The 21,753-nt window shown below is 42.1% G+C and overlaps 1 protein-coding gene across 2 annotated transcripts; it reads right to left on the bottom strand.

Moving 5' to 3' along the window:
* Positions 1–523: 523 nt before the first annotated feature.
* mettl16 (methyltransferase 16, N6-methyladenosine) lies at positions 524–21,339 on the bottom strand. 2 transcript variants are annotated; one of them, XM_068710359.1, is made up of 10 exons: positions 21,216–21,339; positions 20,941–21,106; positions 12,961–13,148; positions 11,997–12,137; positions 11,425–11,540; positions 11,093–11,235; positions 8,532–8,601; positions 7,116–7,205; positions 1,713–1,886; positions 524–1,385 (listed from the first exon to the last, which is right to left on the bottom strand). In XM_068710359.1, the coding sequence occupies exons 2-10, from the start codon at positions 21,066–21,068 to the stop codon at positions 705–707; spliced, it is 1,731 nt and encodes a 576-aa protein (XP_068566460.1). In that variant the 5' UTR covers positions 21,069–21,106; positions 21,216–21,339; the 3' UTR covers positions 524–704. The 2 variants fall into 2 exon arrangements, with proteins under 2 accessions (XP_068566460.1, XP_068566455.1); XM_068710354.1 differs by having other exon boundaries at positions 20,941–21,078.
* Between the last annotated feature and the right edge of the window lie 414 nt (positions 21,340–21,753).

Raw genomic sequence — 21,753 nt, 5'->3', positions numbered from 1 at the left:
ACTCTTATTACATCAGCCCGAAATGGCCCAGGAATAGCCAGACTATTGACTTTCTCTCTCACACACTCACACACACAAAGTCAAAGTCCTGGTATAATCGAGGGACATGTAGTACAAGTAGGAACTAGATTTTTGCTTGCAACTCACAATGGCCCTGGATATTTCGTTGTCTTTTCCTGTTATTCACTCAGCTCTGGTCAGGAAGTATGTTCACTACAACAGAGTAATAATAGTGGACCACAATACTAAAGGTTCTCCAGGCACAGGAAGGACTGAGAGGCTCCAGGAACATCCTGAATCTGTGTTTTAAGGCTGTCAAGAAATATTGGGATCAACTTCCAAAGCTATTCACCAAGTAAACTTCTCATAAAGCAATAAAAGGATTTAATCTTAATACAAAAGATCATGATAGGAATATAGTCCCTTTTAAAAGAAAAGAAAACACTGTGCTCTAGTGGCCATTTAAATGTACTGCATCATAAAAAATACTGTGTGTATAAAAGATGCACAACGAATTAGAAAACATGTTAGAAAAATTAACATTTATTGCAAATGTTTAAAAAAATCAGAGCACAAAACATCAGTATGTACTACCTGAAAAGGTAAACTGACCAAGTACAAGGACATTGTGTAAACTACTGATTATCAACTGGAATATATATCTCCAGAAGTCAATAATCAATAAAGATAATATTTCTGCTCCTTTAGGGCTTAGCGACAGACCGTAACAGGGTGTTCTTCAGGTACGTGCACAGTTGGTTCATCAGGTCTTTGCTCTGACCTTCTACCCAGTGCATCTCAATCACCACATCGCTCTCCTCGAGCATCACGTTCAGCAGACACTTAAACAGGAAGTGCTGGACTGCAGCCGGGCTCAGGGGTCTCTTAGAGGGCGGCTCCCCTGCTGCAGCAGGTGTTTCCTGTGGGACCGTTTCCTGTGGGACTGTTTCCTGCCCTGCGTCTGTGCAGGTAGAAGACATCATGTCCACATCTTCACCTGGGACGTTCTCTGAGACCTCTTTCTGTTCTGCTGTCGGGTCACGTGTTACATCTTCCCTCGTCTCATTTGAAGAGGCGCCATTTTCAATCTGCTGACCAGCTGGCTTTTGTGCAGACGTACTTTTGCTTGGAGCGCTCTCATCTTGGCTGTTGCTGTTTTGTGTGGAGGCAGACTGGTTCTGAGATGCTGTGGTGGTTGTTGTTGTTGCAGCAGCAGCCAGAGTGGTTTGAGAGCTGATTCCAGCACAGTGAGGCGCTCTGGGAAGCTCTCGCAAGTGACGCGACCCTTCGCGCCGCTTCTGTCGTCCGTGGATCCAGGTGTTCTCCACGGCTGTTAGAAAGAGGCTCTGCTCCTGCTTTCTGCACGGGACACACTTGTGCAGCACCTGCAGAGACACATGAAGACAATCTGACTAATGATGATGTTTACTGGAGATGTATGATGTAGTAGATGTGTCAGTCCTGTCAAAAGCACCCAATTCCACCTCTGCAGATTTACCAGATGCAACTATTTATTGAGTTTGTATTCGCCACGGGAACTAATTTAAAGTGTCACACAATATCAGGGGGGTAAGTGTGTCAGAGACAGACACAGATTGTATTTTGCTATTGGCTGATCTGGAGGCAGGTTTCATTAACTTTAGAGAGGCTCAAACTTAACCTTGTATTACGTGTTCCTCTTCTAACTGTGGCAGTACCGCCCTGAAGCTTACCCGCAGGTCACTGAGTGTTTTCATCAGCAGAGCAGCGATGCTCTCCACGGGGCCGCGGGCAGCACCGCCTGTAGCCGAGGCTTTGGCCTGCAGCTCCTTCAGTCCCGCCTCTGGAAGCGTGAACGACAGCGGCTTCTTCACCTTCTCCAGCTTACGCTTCTTACTGGGAGGAGACTGAGACGAAAGGGAGAAAGAACAAGAGAAGATAAGTAAGGAGTCTTTAACAGTCTATTCTGTGCCTTGACATGCAAAACACAAAACAATGGACACAAATCTAACTAGTTTCAAAAGGTTTGGTCTAAGGCTACATCCACATTACTCCGTTTACGGTGCTCCAAAACACCGGCGTAGTGTGGACGCTCAGTGTAACCGTAGCAAAACATATGCGTTTCCAAACGAAAACGGAGTAATGTGGATGTACTCTAAAAGAGAGACAGGGCTGCTGATACCTGTGGTACCACAGTCAACAGGACTATTTTGCAATGATACGCACATTCTGAAATATGCAAGAAAATATTCATTCTATATCAATCAAAAATACAAATGACAATAAAGAGGAATTTTTGTTCCAGCCAGAAAAACACAGTATTTCAGAAGATTAGATATCACTGTAGTACTGCCCCTTTAACTTGAAAATATTTACACTCTTCATGTTCTGACCAAAATGTATGCTTATGTATTTGTATTTTCCCCACCTCATTCATCTCATACTTTAGATATATTTTAGCTGCACATTTTAAACTTTACTACAGTCTTTTCTTTAATCTAGTCTGTTATATTATTTATTCAGTTCTTAAGCTCTTCTGTGTTTTTAAGTGACATATTAAGGCACCGTGACTCGATTGCTCGAGAAACTCAGAGACCACAGTCTGTGTATTTGTATCCTTAAATGTTTCTGTGAGGAACTTTTAACCTTGATGCCTCAATATGTATAAGTATATACAAGTAGACCAGACTATCAGAGAGAAGATCGGCTATTTCTATCTAGTTTTATTTAATGCTCGTCATCGCCATCGGATTCCACTCACTCCTTGTAGCTTTAACTACCTCCAGAACCAACAGAGGGCAGTGCTTTGCACAAAGTGCAAGCTGCATTGCATCTTCTTGGCACAGAGATACAAAGGCTTTTGCCCCAAGGTAACATGCTTGAACAATTAGACAATTGATTGCAATTAAAACAAAATCTTTCAACAAATTCATACATGTCAGATATCTCACCTGTGATATCTGTGAAAAGTAGGACTCAATCATCAACTCAGTCAGGTAACCACATTGTTATGATTTTAGCTCCACAGACTACAGGAACGATATATGAACTCTAACTGTGAGACGTTCAACACATTTTTTTTGTCTAATCTTTTGAGAACAGTTTCACATCCTTTACTTTTATTACTTTCTGTTTTAACTTGTAAAAATGTAATCAACAATGAACGACTGTCGTTTGCTCAGTGAGAGATATACATCAGTGGCGGACAGAAGGAAAACCATCCCATAATCTCCACTAACTTTTGTCTTTTATCAAACAAAAGAAGCCAGTGGTATATCTTACTATACAAAACATTTTTAAACATACAAATATTAAGTGTCTTGATAGTCTTTCTGGTCATCAAATTAGAATGTAGTCTTTCAGGAAAACAAGAAAATAAGGTTTTTATTATTACATTTCTTTGGGGGGAGGTTAGGAAGAACCAAACATTTTCCTATAACGTGTCTATAATGATAATAATAATAATAATAACAATAATAATAAGTCTTTAAAGATATGACTTATGACAAATCTGTGAGTGTCTTTCTAGTATTTCTTGCTGTGAGAACAAAACAGTTTCTGGATATTCATCAAAGAAGGAGCAGTGTTTGTTGTCATTTTTTATAAATTTCTGCATGTAGGGATTGGAGGAGTAATATCTATGAAACATTTTTAAGCACACATAACCTTATTCACAATTAGGCATTTATGAGGAAGCATCCAGAACTTCTTCCAATATCCTATAGATCATCTACAAAACAATTCCTGATACCTTTAGCTGTGATGTGAATCGGTGGTCAAACAGAAGACGGCTGTTTGTTACACACCACAGGAGGGCGCTCAAACCCCACGAGCCCCTGTACTTCCTGAAGCTGCTCCTGAAACACTTGTTCCTTATTTCTAATCCCCTCTCATGTCATGCTGTGATGGCGGTGGAGGTCATTACCGAACCGAATGTGAATTAAACGCTCTGCAGCGATCATACCCTTCACGTCCACTGCAGCAAATAAGTCAGAGCTGCACTGGTGAGTCACTGCAGGCTGACAGAAATTGGGGAGACAGCCCGGGGTGGGGGTGGGGGGTGGGGGGGGGGGGGGGGGGGGGGGGGGGGGCACTCTACTGTGACAGAGCAGACAGAATGGCCGACTGACCTACAAACAGCTGAGGGAAGGAGCAGACTGTGACCTTCACACTGCTGCACTGATCTCAGGAAACTTTTGATTACTTTCAGGGCTCTTCTTCTTAATTATAGCTCTTCTTCTTAATTATAGTATGTGATATATATTTGTTTTCTTTCTCTAAATGCTCTTAAGAATAACAGAGAAATCTGAAATTAAGTATAATAAATACATTTACATTCCTGCATCTGCTTAGTTTTCATTGAGGGCTACATCTTCACTCACAATAACAGGTTGTTCAATCTTGATCGTGTATATATTTTTGTTGAAATAATGCATGTTTAGAAGGGATGGACGTATTGAATTAATGTGCTGCTTCTTTTATTTCTTATTGTTTCTCAGACGTCTCTTCTCCCTTTTTCCTCCACACTCTGCAAGCCCTGCAGCTCATTGTACAAGGAAATCAATAAAATCCATCAACCAAAACCCTCCTCTTTGTACGCAGCATCCTTGACACAGATTCTTGCACCAATACATTAGTGTATGAACACACACACACACACACACACACACACACACACACACACACACACACACACACACACACACACACACACAGAGACAGCCTCACAGACAAAGAGCATGAAACCCACATGTGTACAATTAGACATGAAACCTCCACAGAATCACATCCACTTCTGATTCTGCTGCTCTTTCACTCCATTATTAATCCTACTTACACACTCTCACCTCACTGCATGGTCTCTCTCTCTCTCACACACAAAATATGGGTAAATGACAACCCCACAATAAAAGTCTGGCCTAATTTAAAAAACTAGGCTAGTAAAAGCCTACAAGTCCAATAAGAGCTGTTCTCTCTAGATATGTCATTCAATCATCCATATTGTGTGTGTGCGCACACACACACACACGCAAACATTGTAAATCAAACTCCCCCCCCCCCCCCCCCCCCCCCCAGTTCCCTCTTGTAAAGTCCCAAAACCCCCCGAGTGGACTCCTGAACTCTGGACCTTCCTGAACCCTGTCTTGCCAGAGGCCTGTATGAGCAACAACACACCTCGAGGCTCAGATAAAACCGGGCTTCGTCATCTACTCTGACTACATGCGCTCTAATCTCACCATCCAGTCTCTCTCCCTTTGTTTGTTTTCACTGGATTTCTTTATCTACATCTCGTTTTCCTTCAGTCCAATTAATCCATCCTCTGCATCTTTGGCTCTTAGTAATGAGAAGATCTTATATTATTCTGCCTTTAAAAAGTAGAATTCAATGTTGTATTTCTTTAAAACACCCCAGATCAAAAGCAAAGTACTCAACAACTATATACTCTGGGACAGTATACTGGGGAGGCTGTACAAGGAAGAGACAGACATCAGTATGAAAGCTCTAACAAGATATTGATTTTAAAGAATGCTCTATCGATTTAGAAATTGATCTCCATTACATCCGACTCACGATGGAATCAAAATCGTTTCAACAGAACCAGAGATATCGTTCTCTTTTATTCCACACATTCTTCTTCCTTGTTAAACACAATATCTACATTACCTACAATGCAACTCAACTCCAGACAGTTAAGACAGAGATTTGGATATGTAATGCTAGTAGTGGCTAATGTAGCCTTAAACAGGCTAGAGGTCTTCTTTCTAACAATTTATTTTTTAATTTTCATACTTGTTGTCTCCACAGATCTCCGTCTGTAGGCACATTGTGCTTTATACCACTTCACTGGCATATGCAGTAGTACTCCCAAAGACCTGTTAACACACGTCGATGTGTGAAATTGGTGGAGTTCCCCTTTAAAGCAGCTTCAGTCCATTTGTACCCAGCTCTGTTTTGAGGATGACTTCCTGGATGCGAGATATAAGTCAACCTTGTGAATCCAGAGATTCAGATTGGTTTATTTCACTTTAAAGACAATCTGTCACCGGTGTGGTGACTGAGGAATATAGAGTAAAGGTGTAATAGTAGTTTGCAGGCTGACCTGGTAAAAAGAGGGTAAAGTAGGTCACGTTGGCATGCATGTCACATATGTTATAGCCTATATGTAACTTTAATGAGCACCCCCCATGCACATACATACCAGACGTCCATAGGAACACACGCATGCAGGCAGGATTGGGCAGCCGACCATACAAGGAATTACACATGCAGAAACTACTGTCATGCACACACACACACACACACACACACACACACACACACACACACACACACACACACACACACACACACACACACACACACACACACACACACACACACACACACACACACACACACACACACACACACACACACACACACACGCGAGGGGTCTGGGCTGTAGTGATGGTGAGCAGCTCTCCAGTGTAAATGACGGTGGATATGCGTTGAAGTGGAGGAGGAGGGTTTCAGGAGAAAAAGTAGGCCAATCATTCTGCACAACTGCTTTTATGCTGAAAAGGCCAAAACAGAGACGAGTCCAACAAAACACACACAGTTGTCGTCACACAGCCTCTGCTGACCACCTCCACCTTCCTTCATCTCTAATCTGTCGTCACTCCGACATTACTATTTAGCCGTTGTGGCTTCTTTACTGTCCCTGCTCTCTCACTGGCCAGACAGGACAACGGTATGGTGTGTATGCACACAGTCCTGCCCTGGCAACTGTTGCCTGGATACAGCATGTTAAAAAAGCGCATAAACATATTCCCAGAGGAGGAGGAGTTAAGTGCTTCTAATGGAACGAAGCTGAGGGGAAAGAGGATCAGTGTGGAGAGGGGTGAGAGGATGGAGGTGGTACATAATTGAGGAGGAGGCTTTGGGGTTTTCGGAAATATCCAGTTCAAGAAGCAAAATGGCCGACACTGTTGAGATTACTTTCAAGTGTATTGAAATATGGAACCAAATGAAGTCTATTTCTTGGTATCATCGATGTATATTGGTACTGAATTTCATTATCCAGCTACAATGACCACAAGACAATTTGTTGAGTGTTAATTGTGCAATAAGCAGAAACAAAATGAGCTCAGACTTGCCGGAACAATCACATCATCATAGAAACTCCAAGCCAGCGCCCATCGCATTGTCCGTCCCTGGCAGAACTCTGTGTGTGTTACTTTAGGTACCTGAGGACAAAATAAGAGGCATGATTAGATGAGATCAGCATGTTGCCGCTTGCTGCATGCAGCAGATCAATTCATAATGAACACATTACTTAAACAGCAACAATGCTTGAGTGTCCACGTTTGCAAAGTGATGAAAATAATTTTATATCATTATATGACATTATAGCAGAGAAATCCAATTCCCCTCTTCTACCAGTAATTATATATTAGTTTCTGGTTTAAATTATATGATTGTTTTATATTATAAGGTCTTGAGAATGTATTAAAAACAACACCAAACTTTGGTCCATCATTAAACTGAACTAGTAGGCTGAACTTTTAGAGTTTGTACAGTAAGTGATAAAATGGAAAGTAGCTCTACATAACCAAATCATTTTCAACAGACCGAGAATGTGACACTATGACGCTTCATCCTTGAAAATATTTTTCCTGCTGTGACTTCTGGCTCCACATCTCTTGTAGTGGGTGAGAAAATAAAGATCCATGATGGGAAAAACACTCACATGTGGTGTGAAAACCTCTTGTGCTAACAGAGAACTTTAAGTGTCTCTCAGGACTGCTTCAGTAAATATGAGGTGGAGGAGGGTCATGAAGATAAAGATCAAAGAGCTCTGTATTTGAGACATACACATTTGCTAAATTAAAAAAACATGAGCGATGAGGAGACACTGAAGAGAAGATAGAGTACTGGGTGATAAAAGCATTAGCATATTAACTAGGCCGGGTTTCTGTTCACACACACTTTAAGAAGAGGCAACAGTCTCCTCTCTGGACGTTAGCCAAAGCTGCACTCACTCTGATGAGCAGCGACAGAACCCCGAAAACCTCTGGAGGAGCTTTGAGGGCTGGCAGGCGGAGCTTTTTCTTACAAGCATGTGAGGGAAGTGACTGGCACAGGACCAGATGCCGGCAGCAGTCAGGAGTCATGTGCTGGGCTATTAGTTAGGCTAATGACGCTAATACACGTTATCTACAGAGCGGCGTGTGACTCAGTCATGCAGCGCGAACAGAAATCAGCTCCTTCACGGCTTGTTTGTGACACAGCTTAGTGGGCAAATTAGAAAGAGCTGATGACTTATATATTTCACTCTGTTTTCTGCTGCTCTGATGGCGACAACAGTCTGCTTCTAACAGCAATACAAATTCCCCAAAGACTGTTGTGGCTTCAGAAGGCGAAGATTGTTTTAACAAGCCATTATCAAAGCCTGCACAGAAGGGGCACCTTCTTGCATGAGCAAGCAGAGATCAAAAGCTGTGGATGCTTCGTAACTCATCGATCGCAGAGGATGCAGATGTATTTGTGCGTTTGCCTCGGTTGGTACTCACCCCTTGCTTCCTCAGCTCCTCTTTCAAAGGTGCCAAGCTACATTTTTTCCCCAACATGCAGCTGTACCACCTGCAGAAAGAAGAATCCATATCAACCAGCTGTGTGTCGCTGCGTTCGCGGGCATGAACTGTCAAGCAGAGATCAAACAAGCCGAGGTGAAGTTTGGGGAGCAGCTCAAACACAGAAGTGTGTGTGTGTGTGTGTGTGTGTGTGTGTGTGTGTGTGTGTGTGTGTGCAGTCCAGAGTGGAGGAAAAGCTGTTTTGAAGTTGTCCCTTGGTGGAGGCCTGATCAATAATCTCTGCTGTACAATACAGACGCAAAGTTGGTCTTGATCAATAAGAGTAGAGTCCAGCCGAGGAAGATGGAGGAAAGATAAACACACCAGCAAGTCAGACTAGCAGGAAGACAAACCTGGTCACGGTTTGTTTAGTCTTCACTAGACATTGTTTAAAGCTAATTATCTTTATTTAAATCGGCACAGTTTAGGAAATAAAACGTAAAATACACATAAAATGTGACGAATAAATAGATTAAGCATGCATATATCCTACAAACTCTAATCTTCAGTTCTACTGGGGACAAAAATATTTGTTTTGTTCACTTTCATAGGTCCTTTCTATTCCAACTATGCCAGTTAATCGAAATGTTGACTAATCTGAGTTGCTTTCAAAAGGTGCGGCCCCAGCAATAAATTAGTGATATGTCTGAGAATGAATAATAAGTCCCTTTCTGGCTAAATATTTGCTGAAAAAGTATTCCTGCCTCCTCTGCATGATTTCTGGGTAACATTTAATTTAATCTATGTTGTTGTTTTTTAGTGAGCAAGTCAAACAAAAGAAAATTAATAATCATTTTTCATAGTAAGAATTCCAGGCAAAAAGCCAGTGAAATGTGAGAATAAGACGAGGTTCTAAGTCCCATATTATTGATTATTGAATATCTTAAGCTTAAGATGTCACCTTGGGCTCAGGTAAGTGCTGACATTTTATGGACAAAACAATCAAAGATAAATGACTGTGTTCTCTATGGTTAAGATGAACATACATCAAGGGACATAAATGTGATTTTAGGAACGGTTGGCACATTAATAACATCAATTTACACAAGTATAGATTTATATGAATGTATAGCAGTGCAGGATATTGCATTCCTTTTTTTCCTTTTGGGTTGAAGGAAATCTGACTTGTGATCAAACCTCAGCCCTTGTAAATAGTTATGTTTCTGAATGTACCAAAAGGTACAAAGTTACAGTCATGCCCAGCGACTGCAGATGAAATCACATCTTAAAAACAGTTTTGACTTGTGATTGACGGAGAGGACGATGATTTGTAATCAGGTTTGGGAGGTTTGAAGATGCCCGGAGGGGGTGAAGTGGGAGGAGAGAACAACATGTCAGCCTCAGTTGACAAAATGAAATATTGAACAGCTCTAATATTCACAGATGTTCCCCACTTTTCGACACAGTGGGGGGGGGGGGACCCGGAGCAGCCACCGGCTTCCCTCCTCCACCGGCAGCTTGTCAAACATCCTAGAGTGTGCAGCTGCATTGGCTTCCATATTCTCTATTCTCTATTCTCTGTTGAAGCATGTATGATTACAATCTTATGAGCAGAGATGGCAATTTTCATATCAATGGCATGATAAATGAAGAGTATCACCTCATTTTTTACTGGGGTTTTGGATGTGTGTTATACTGGGAAGTAAGCCCTGATCTGACACTAATTACACTGTAGTGGAAAGAAGAGGGGAAGAGGAGCAGGGTGCGAGTGGTGAGGATGTCTCAAAGGACCAATCGGTGAAGCTGACAGGGTTTCCATGGACACCTGGCGGCTCGGGTGTCCCAGCATGCACTTGGGAGTGACAGGCCGGCTCCGGTTGGTTTGGCCTGAGCATCAAACCTGTTAAAAAATGCTGGCTACACGAGTGCAACATAGAGCCACACAGGAGCAGGCAGGTGTTCAGCTGGGTCCCTCTCAGGAGCGCTCGTCTTTCCAGTGACGCATTATGCAAAAACACACACAAACAGTTCTTCCCTGTAGGAGGCCAAGCAGGTGTGGCGTGTCTAATCAGCTTTAATAGCGCCACTCTGCAGCTCCCTCTATCCGTGTCTCACTCTGCTGCACCAGTGACAGCCCTGGGAACGGGGGAGGGTAAAGCGACGGCCGCTGGAGACACCCCCACCCACCCACCCACCCACCCAAACACAGCTGTTCCCTGTGGTCTCCCGGATACAGTACATGGGTGAGCTTGTGCCAGAATCATTAAACCAAGAGTGGGTGACGGCTCCATTAATGTGCATCGACCCATCTGCACATTTCACCTCTTGGTGTCTCCTCTTCACTGGTGCTCTCAGCAGCCATTAAAACCTCTCCAAAGAGAACCAAAGTGCAGTGCTCTTGTTCATCCATCTGCCACTTCAGATCTGTAGCTGTGTGATATGTAGCTGTGGTTTAAATGTGATCTGACATACAATATAAAATACACCAACACCTATACGGGAGGAAATCATGTTTGAGTCAGGTTGGATTTTGAAGGTCAGTGTCCGGCTCTTTATCTCACCGCAAGCGTTTCTTGAGCTGCAGGCTGTCATGAATGATCCTCTTTACAAACTCAAGTTCCCCACCCTCCGCCATGATCTCCGTCACTCCGCCTGTGTTTACCGAGCTGGGTGGAGGTCGCCGTGAGTTCCTGGAGTTTACCCCCTGGAGAGAGCAACAAGACAGACAGAGATTAAGATGAAATCCTATTAGAAGCCTGTTACTATCGTGTAAACAAACACAGTGAACAAGTGCAGTGTTTGTTTACTCTCAAAGAAGTCTATCCATTTTGAATTTGAATGTTCAGGACAAGACACCAGTAAAATGTTAAAGTTGAAGAAGGGAAACGCTCACCTTTGCTTCAAGCTGATTGGCAAAAAAAGGAGGGTTGCACATGCAGAAGTCGTACACTATTTCTGTCTCTTCTTTCAAGGCGTCCATCAGGAGAGTCTTCTGAGGGACTTTGACAACTAGGACAGTGTAAGCACGCAGAGATGAGGCAGGGATTTGTACGTTCAATGTTTTAGCTCTTCATCAAATTAATTTAAAAAAAGTCCAAATCTGTGGCCTTCGATCTGACAGTGACTCTAAGTTAGGAAGAAATTTTCACAATAAGACAGCTGCTACAGCTTTTCTTGGTCTGGCACGACCAGTAGCTTATGGTGGCTAATCAGCAGCAGTCAGCAAACTTTAGATAGATATTGCTAACATGACTATTCTGTTTGTTATTCTACATTTTGGCATTTACCATCATCCCATAACTTGTTACTTGTAGCCACAGAGGGCACAGTTCAGCCAAAGTTATGTAGTCTTCCTTAAAGACACACTAGGTGAGCGAATGTACAAACACTACACTGAAAGGCTGCGGTTGAAATGCAGCAGTTTAATGTCTTGAGATTCATCGTTCGTGAGTGGACCACATTTACCTTTAATGAGGTCAGACATGCTGTTCTGCTCAACGTTTTTCGTTGCGTAGTCAAAACAGATGTCGTCCACCTCTGTGGCCAGAAAGTACCAGCCGTTCATTGTGGCTCCAAGTAAGGGGTAGATACAAGATGCACCAGTGCCTGAGAGAGAGAGAAACACACACACACGCACGCACGCACGCACGCACGCACACACACGGCAGCTTGAGGATGTGTGTTCATTAGGAAGATGAATGGTTATGAGTTTCATTGGCTAATATGGAAATATGTTGTTTAAAGTACACGGTAAAGACATTATAACAGACAATAAATGTCAGTTCCAGCAGCTGTTATTAAATCCTCCACATATGACAATATTGAACACAGCCGCACAAGTCAGTCCAGACTCAGATAAGTGGCACAGAGTAGTAAAGGACACACACAGTGGTGATCCATCAGGGAGCGGACAGCTTCAATCTGCTTACAGAAAGATGCAGGGTCATCAATCAGTGACCTGAGGTCCTAAAGACCCCACACACACACACACACACACACACACACACACACACACACACACACACACACACACGAACACACACACACACACACACACACACACACACCCTTTTCTCTGACTGACAGAACGGCAAACACGCTGTGACATGTGGGTGAGGATTTGGCTGCTGAACACTGGGAACGACTGGGCTCACGTGTACCAGCTGGAGGCACCAACTGACATTCTGTGTGCCACTCTGAGCCGCTGGAAGCCACATCCAGAACAAACAAGAGCAGGGGTCCCAAATGTAAACTAACTGGGGGACACTCACGTGAACAAACACAGGGTTATTTGGAATTTGTAGCTCTCAGTTACAGGAAAAGTCAGCTTGATGTATGTGGAGCATCCTCACCAGGATGATGACCAACGTTAAACAATCGCACACTGTAAAGGATGGGGAGAACATGAGACAAAGAGCGGGGGTGGTACCAATGTCGATGCCTCTGCGCGGCTGTTTCTGGCTGTCGATGAGGTCCTCCACCCAGTGGATGTAGTTGAGGCGGAGGGGGACGGTGGGGATGAGGCGCTCCAGAGGGATGTCGATGGTCAGACCAAAGTCCTCCTTCAGCAGGGTGCAGGTCAGCGCTCGCACCGCCTCCGGCTCTTTGAAGTTCACACTAGAGGAGCAACAAGCATGGCTCAATGAAACAAAGGAAAACTCAGTTGATGTTTTTTTAAACTTGGGTCTAATTTTTGTAGTTTTGGCTTTTACTTCAACTGTTATGACTGTATCCACAATTTATTTACATTTTATCTAAACCACTATTTTATTAAGTTTCTTGTACAGTTGTTTGTGTTTTAGACAACATTTAACTTTCAAGATTTTTGTCTTATTTTGTTAAATAAAAGGTGTGTAAAAACAAACCCATGTTTAAATATCTCAAAGTGAGGTAGCATTATCTAAAAAAAGTGTATAACATTTCCAACCATGGAGATTGAAGTTTAGAACTGACAGTTTGGATAATAATTCTATTGTTCACCTTTGTTTTCTCCTCCAAATACATTTGGTTAATGTTAACCTGATAGTCATTATTACTGATAGAAACGGTGACCAAAGCTTCAAGAATAAAACCAATTTTGAATAAAACCACAATTTCCCTTTAAGGATGATTTCAATTTTGTAACACGCTGATCCTTTTGTTTTATCAATGAGGCGACCTGCCATCAATTTACCAAACTGCTCTTAATACTGCACTTCATTAACCCTCTGCTCCTCCAGCCTGAACCTTATTACCACACACACACACACACACACACACACACACACACACACACACACACACACACACACACACACACACACACACACACACACACACACACACACACACACACACACACACACACACACACACACACGGGAGATAAGCAGCCCATCAATTCAACAATCCCTTGCTAATGACAATGACAAAGACCTCCCACTTTTTGCTCCCAGTGCTCAGTCCCACTCGCTCTGCTCTCCCGTCTCTTTCTCTCGACATGTTTAAGGATTTCGGCTGTCACACAAGCGGGCAGACAGAACGAGTGGGCGCGATATGTATAATTAAAGCTTCGCTGAGCGCTTTTCGCACCTCGGCAGATGTAATTAGACACATCCTGGTGATGTGCAGCGTCTGGCACCTCACCAGTGAGCAAAAAATAATATCTACGGCTCATAGAGATTATACCTCTGAGATACAAAGCAGCCGGCATCTGATTTTGTTTTCATTTCTTTCCACAAATCAATTACACATAAACAGCTGAAATGTTTATCTCTCAGTATTCAGCTCCTCTTTGGTGATATTTCACAACACACAAAATTGAATCCAAATTTACATTTTTCCCATCTTCTAGCTCAACTTGATGACCAAAATGCTAAATGCTACTAACGAACTATAGGCCGACGCTGTTTCAGCAGTTTTGTGGAATGGTTAATAATAATTTTTTTAATAACTGATGACTGTAAATTTAGATCGTATGGACCCAGTAGTAGAGATAAAACACTGACCCCTATTTCTTTTGAGCAGGTGTCCGGGTACAACACACAGAACCTTTAAGTGTTTAGACTGATAGCAGTGCTGTGTGGCTTCAGGTGCCAGTGAGATCTGTGTTGGGTTTATGTCCTACTCATCGTTTTATTCCTTTAGACCAACTGAACTGAACTACAAATGTGAAAGCAACAGAAGACACAGGGGGCCTCGTTTGAGGTGTTGATCGTGGGCCGCAATGTGTATAATCTCTCTACTGTCGGCTGAGTAATGAAGGCATAAAAGGCCCTAAAAATATGTATTTAAAAAACAAACAAAAAAACAATGTCTGGGTGCAAAAGCTGCCGAGGTGACTCTGGTCACTTAACTCTGCATCTTCATTCAGGAGTGATAACAAAGACAAACGACGCTTCAGATGTGAGACATCAATCTTACCCCGTGTCTCTTCACCTAATCAACATATTAGGTTAATGGTCCAGTTTAATCAGTGACCTCCGGGAGGAAAACCAACACCTGGCTCTCCTTTCACATTTACAAAAGACGAACCAGTGAAGAAATGTTGCCCTTTTCAAAAGCCTGAGCTTAGTTGAGGAATCGAGCTAATGAGGGAGAAGTGATACATCAGCATCACGCTTACTCTTCCCCAAAATGAAAGCTTAGTCTCTCCCAGATATTCTGCTCTCTTTCATTTCTCCTCTGAGGCATCATTAGATCAGGATCAATATTCAGAGAGGGAAGCTGCTCAGGCCAGCCCTCTATATTTAGTCCCTGATGAGTGTGTGTGTGTGTGTGTGTGTGTGTGTGTGTGTGTGTGTGTGTGTGTGTGTGTGATGCAGACCGATCACTCCCATCAGCAGCCGATGCAAATGCCGCGTCTCCATGGCAACCCCACCTACTGAACAGATGAGGAGAGCACGCAAATCCGGCCACGCTGGAGCAATGGCTGCAACAGACGGAGCGGGAGAGTGCCCGCGATCTACGGAGGTGCAGCGCTGCGTGCTTACGACATAAAATGTGGCGGATGGGACGCAGCGAGGGACAAACATCTAGATGGGAAAGCAGTGATGAGACGACGACGATTGTAAGTTAGTTAAAGCTACTCTACTCCAGCTCACAGGTAAACAGTCGGACCAGGTGTGAAGGAGGAGGAGAAGAAGAAGACGACATCATTAGACCGGGGGGGGGGGGGGAGACAGACAGAGAGACAGACAGACAGACAGACAGACAGACAGACAGACAGACATCTCAGGTGGCAAACAACATTTTATGCTGATTAGCAGAACTTCTCTCACGTCAGGAGTTTTGTTTTTTCTCTCACAAGAGCAGAAATGAACGCATCACTTAAAACACATTTAGAGCTAGACTTTGAATATCTCTGAGCTCATTTTGTGGTATTTTTGCAATTCTGCAGATATGCGAATGGAGTAAAAAATAAAACACAAACAAATATAAATAAACACTTGAAAATAGCATTTAACAGTCTCCATTTATCTTTCTCATTTCCAACAATATAGAAGATGATTTCAGTATATCAGACAAGCCCACCGTGTTGGAGTAAAGATTGTGGAAACAAAAAGCAATAGATGTGATTGGAAGTTGAATCTTAGTGATAAAAGAGACAGATGCAAAAGAAAAATATCTTGTGTTTAGGTTTTGTGGTGAAGTTTACTCATTAGCCAACAACTAATCACTTGTGTTTATTTAATGGGATCTCATATGTTCACGTCAGCTAAAGAAAGCTTATTGGAGATGCTTACCAGAAAACCTGTGGCCCCAAATTATGATTCATGATTAACTGTTTTTTTCAGATCAATGATTTGGAGTACAGTGATGGTTGTGCCTGGATATCAAAGGGCACGGCACCACAGTCACAGAGCTGCTGACGGCCTCTTCACAGCAGATTCAGTAGGTGAAATATGTAAATGCCCAGATAGTAAAATGTATCTGCATGGTAATAACTGCTGGGCTTTCCAGTGCTGCTGATTTATCAAGTGAAAATGTGGCATCAGAGGTCAAAGTTATTAATTTCTCTTCTATTGCCAACATGTTAAATAATAATTCTCTGAACGCAAAACTGGTGTGAAAATTGAACATTTCATTATTTAAGGAAGCGAAAATCCTTAAACAGATGAACGTCTCTTATCCGATACAAAATATGACAACGGAATTAAATGTCACTCAGGCTGTTGCATTTTTAATACCCAATCATGCCTCCTAGTCCCACCCCTCTAACTGGCTGATCTGAGCGCCCCCCCCCTTCCACAAAAACTGAAACAAACCAAAATTCAGAATTTTTTTAATTGTATCTATTGCTCACTTAAATCACAATCACATCCCCCATATTTCTCCTCCTGCTGCCTCTGGCCTGAGCTCGACTCGGCCCGCCGCTATCAGTCCTCCACACCGACGCTCCCTAAATGAAGGGAGACAATTCTCCTCCGAGGATTGAATGAGTGTCTCCCCAAGATTACTCTCATCCCTAACTCACCGATTAAATACTTAAAAACCCAGTAGATGAATTCATTGGGAAATACAAAACCACACTAATCCCTCAACTGATGGAATAGCAGACGGGGAAATGGGGGGGGGGGCCAAATTTCTGCAGTTAACGAGAGCTGGTACCACACGAAGGGAGACACCAATCCTGGATATCCGTTCATCTGACTCCAGCCTGAGTCAATGTCTGATCAGTGTGCAATATGCTACTGTACCTATTTGTTTAAAGGAAGAGGAGGCAGACCTCTTTTCAACTAATGGACATTAAACATGTTTTGCATGTTTCGTAGCGTTGTAAAAGCATGTTTCAAACACTCCCAAAACATTTTTTTTTTTGCCTTGTTGGCTCCGGGAATGTTGGGATGACAATCCATCAACAACCTTTAGATGGATTGTCGTGACATTTTGTACGGACATCCACGTCCAAACTTTTGTCTTAATCCGATTACTCTGTATTTGAGTGCATGCACGTAAACATAGCAAGTGTTTGGCTAGAAATATTTGAAAAGGTTATGTTCATTTTGCACTAAAGTTACTTTGTACTTTTCATTTGACAAGTATTTAATACACATAGTATTATACAAAAATAGGCTTTACCATGTGGTTATTTCATATAGACTGTTATTACCAGAAAACATGATACCGTATATGTGATATATGTCTTTATGTGATTTATAGATAGCACCATTTTTCACTACCAAACATCAATTCCGATACCTCAACGTCATAGTTTTCTCCATATTTAAAATCTGTATGGCTCAGTGTGTATGGAGCTCATAGAAATGAGGCCATTGGTCGCTGTGATGCTGAAACGCCCAGACCTACAGTCTGCTTTACTGTGAACAACCAATGTTTAATTACATTGTCATTTCACATTTCCTTGTTGTCGACAAAAAAAAAAGCAGCACATAACTTCTGTCTAGTCGTCTACTTCCCCAATAGTCTAAAGTTCCACGTTGGTTGTCCAGCCCAACACTACCAGCCCATTGTCTGTCTGTCTGTCTGTCTGTCTGTCTGTGAGCCACAGACTGACAGAGACACTACAAAGTGATAATTAACACCTGTCACAGACGGACATCCAGGCAAGGTTTTTCCAGCGTGCCCACACATGCACATGCTCGGCCCGCCGTAAGATGATTGACTGGCCACCTCACAACCACAAAGGATCCGCCCACACACCGATATGTTCACGTTCACACACAGATGTTCAGACTCGCTGCAGTGACACCATGTCAGCATTCATCTGCATAACAGACAATAATAAGTGATTACCTCACTGAGCAGACGAGGTACCCCCGTTTCAGAAAAACCCAAACAAAGAGGGAGGAGAGCGTCTCCGTGCTGACAGAGGAACAGCAGACCTCCGAAACAAGTCGCACAATAACTGTCAGCTTTTACAATCGTTGGGATTTTGCTTTGTTTTGACAGACATTTGTATCAACTGAACAAAAACTAAATTTATAAAAAGACAAGCTGACAGGTCTCGCTTAAAAGACTCGACTAACTCAACCAAGATAAATCGTAACTGCTATTTTGGGTGTGTTTTCAACTAAAGTAAATAAGACTGAGTATTACCAGTGCCATTGTAGCACCTGAGTTGCAATGCCGATACCAAAAACCTATTTATAACACCAATAATCTGCACAAGAACACAGTTTGTATAAAAACGTCCTCAAATAAATAGCAGAATTAGTATTTATATGAGGAAAGAATTGATGCTAACTTTCCGTGCTCGACAGTTATAGATTCTTGGCAAAAGAGACACATTATTGCTAAAATAAAACTTTTAAAATCGGAAACACAAGTTGTAACAAAACATCCCGAACAACAGAAGAGGCAAAAGTAGTTTGACACGGCTGAAGAAAAAATAAATTAGGACAAGCAGCAGAGACTCACTTTAAAAACACTGACAAGCACAGGTAATGTTAGAATCACTTCCCCGACATCCTCGGATAAATTCTAAATACTTTTTTATATGGTTTGGTAATTAACATATTCATACAAAATATGACTCAATCTATTTGTTTCCAGATAAAACTCTGATTACTGGAGAAATACTGCTAACTGTACTCGATGTTGTAATAAACGGCAGATGTAAGTAGCACAGGTGTAAGTGATAACATTAACGACGTCTCAGTAATAGACAGGGTTACACCTGTGCTTTACCTGCATTGGAAAACATGCAAAGAAAGAAATTACTTATTTACAAAAAAATAAAAGCCTCTGTGATTCATCCATCTACCCAATCTAGGTTGTTGTCTCAGGTTTAAATACTCATCTACGTGTTTTTTGTTTTATTAGTTTAAATTGAATCTAGTTCCAGTTTCTTTCCCACAGCAGCAGCAATCATGAGCGGACATTGTTTGAAGTCACCACTAATCCCACCAGACATACTCTTCCTTTGTTCTCCTGCCTGGACTTTCTCACATGGTGACATCTCACTGGGTTTTTGGTCTCACACAGTTTTTGATTGACACACCAACCTATTGTTACAATTGGAGTTCACTTTAAACCGTCACTCACACATACTTTGTGAAGTCCCTCTAATGAATAAAGAGAGCGGCAATCAGAGGATGGAGTGAAATGGAAAAGAAAAAAAAGTTTTGATGTTGGTTCCATTAATCATGTGTCCAGCCTATCGTCCTCCTGCTGTTGCCAGAAGCTGAATCAGTAAAGACCAGACTGAGTCAGCTGGGTCAGCAGCTGTATGAGATCCTCAGGGCTCCACTCTGGCTCACTGGTGAAAAGGTGGTTCTGTACTTCAGTATGCTCACAAAATGGCTAAAAACATGTGGATAATGTATGATAATCAAGAACATTTCCTTCCATAACTATAGACATTAATATGCTGCTAACACTAGTCTCCCCTCTTCTGGTTTCAGGCTTTGCACAAGAATTCAGGAGCTGGCTGCAGGAATTTGTTTCCATTCAGCCACAAGAGCATGAGTGAGGTCTGCCAATGGTGTTGGCTGATAATGTGCCATTCATAAACCAACAGAGTTGGTTGTGTAGGGTTAAAATATTGTAGATATATCTGAGCTCTGAGGAATTTCCCAGTCTAAATCATTAGGGATGCTTCGATCCACTATTTTTCACTACCCAACATCAATTCCGATACCTCAACGTCATAGTTTTCTCCATATTTAAAATCTGTATGGCTCAGTGTGCATGGAGCTCATAGAAATGAGGCCATTGGTCGCTGTGATGCTGAAACGTGGCGGTCGGCTATGACAGAATGACTGAATCTGAAAGTGGAAACACCGAATTTTATAGTGACACGGACCAAAGACGAAAAGACCAAACAATGACGGTAATAATGAGGGTCGATCATGTCATGGCGGATACCCAATCAGCTTGAAAGGTCAGTATCTGCCCTGATACCAAGTTGGTGTATCAGATCAGTGCATCCCTTGCGAAAGTCTGAAACCAGTCATAAGTTATTACAGTATGAAACGAACAATTTTCCCTATAGACTTGCTCAAAGGCATGCTAAAACAGGAATGAGCCTTCCTGACATGTTTTTTCCACCAACTTATGGCCTTTGCTCGACCCAGGACCATCGCATTATGTAACACACTATCCACATACTCATAATTTGGACATTTCTGTCACTGAAATCTTCTTAGAGGGGAAAAAACAACAGATGCAAAGTAACAAACATGCTTTCCAGCAACCAAAACAGGTTTCTTTCATTTTAGTCAATACAAAGACGCAAAATCAAAGATGAGGATGTGGACAGGCGATATAGAGTGTTTATGCAATAAAACTAAAATGAATAAAAATAACTGCTTTGTGGCTATCTCCCATACACCAATTGAACTTATGACAATAGTTTGAGATTTGAGATCAGGGATGAAAAATATGATAACCTACAGACTTCTTTAATAAAATACGAAACAAACACACACACACACACACACACACACACACACACACAGGTACTCACACAGGTCGTCCAGCAAGACTGGTGTGCACGTGCTCCTGGAAGTCTGGGTATTTTGAGGCCAGGTAAGCGAAGTCCGGCGGTTTGTCTTTGTAACGGTTCCGGGGATGCATGGACTTATTCAGAGCCATGACCACAGCACTGATTTAAAGGGAGGGAGAGGGTGAACCTACAGCAACAACAGGCAACAACTAAATATAAAGAGCAGACTGATAAGAGCACCGACAGAACATTTAAACATGGACGCTAATATGTAGCCAGTATTTGTGCCCGCCTACCTTTTATTGTCGTGTTGTGCTGGAGCCTGTTGTTATTTTCCGACTGGTGGTAACTTTGTTGGACTAAACCACTGAGTAGAAAAGATCACGTTGACCAAACGTTGTTCTGTGACTCTCTTCCGGGATGTTTGAGACGTCACCGCTCTACGCCAATGCGTGATGACGTCATTTAAAAAAAACGGTTAACAGTGTCAGATAATTTTACTTCACTTTACTTCATTTAATTGTATTGTATCTTATTTTACTGTGTAACTTTATTTTACTTTAATTTGTTGCTTCTATTTTATGTTACTTTAATTCTGAATGTTTAGATAAATATAAGCAAACATCTAAGAGGAAAAAAAGTATTAGTTATCAACTGAACCTTTTTTGAGAAAATTAAAGTTAATGATTCAGTCCTTTCTTTTACAAAAGTAATTTGACTGTTTTTCAACATCATAAACTACTTAAATCTGTCTCTTTATCTGTGAATTATTATTTCACTTTTTTTTCTTGCAACTTGCAAAAATGTTTATTTCTGCTTCTTCCTTTGCTGTTC

The sequence above is a fragment of the Cebidichthys violaceus genome, unplaced genomic scaffold (assembly GCF_023349555.1).
Source record: "Cebidichthys violaceus isolate CVI_PGR_0920_01 unplaced genomic scaffold, fCebVio1.0.p SCAF_1, whole genome shotgun sequence".
Taxonomy (NCBI): domain Eukaryota; kingdom Metazoa; phylum Chordata; class Actinopteri; order Perciformes; family Stichaeidae; genus Cebidichthys; species Cebidichthys violaceus.
Note: the sequence above shows the minus strand (reverse complement) of the source record. Positions and strands in the feature narration are given on the sequence as shown.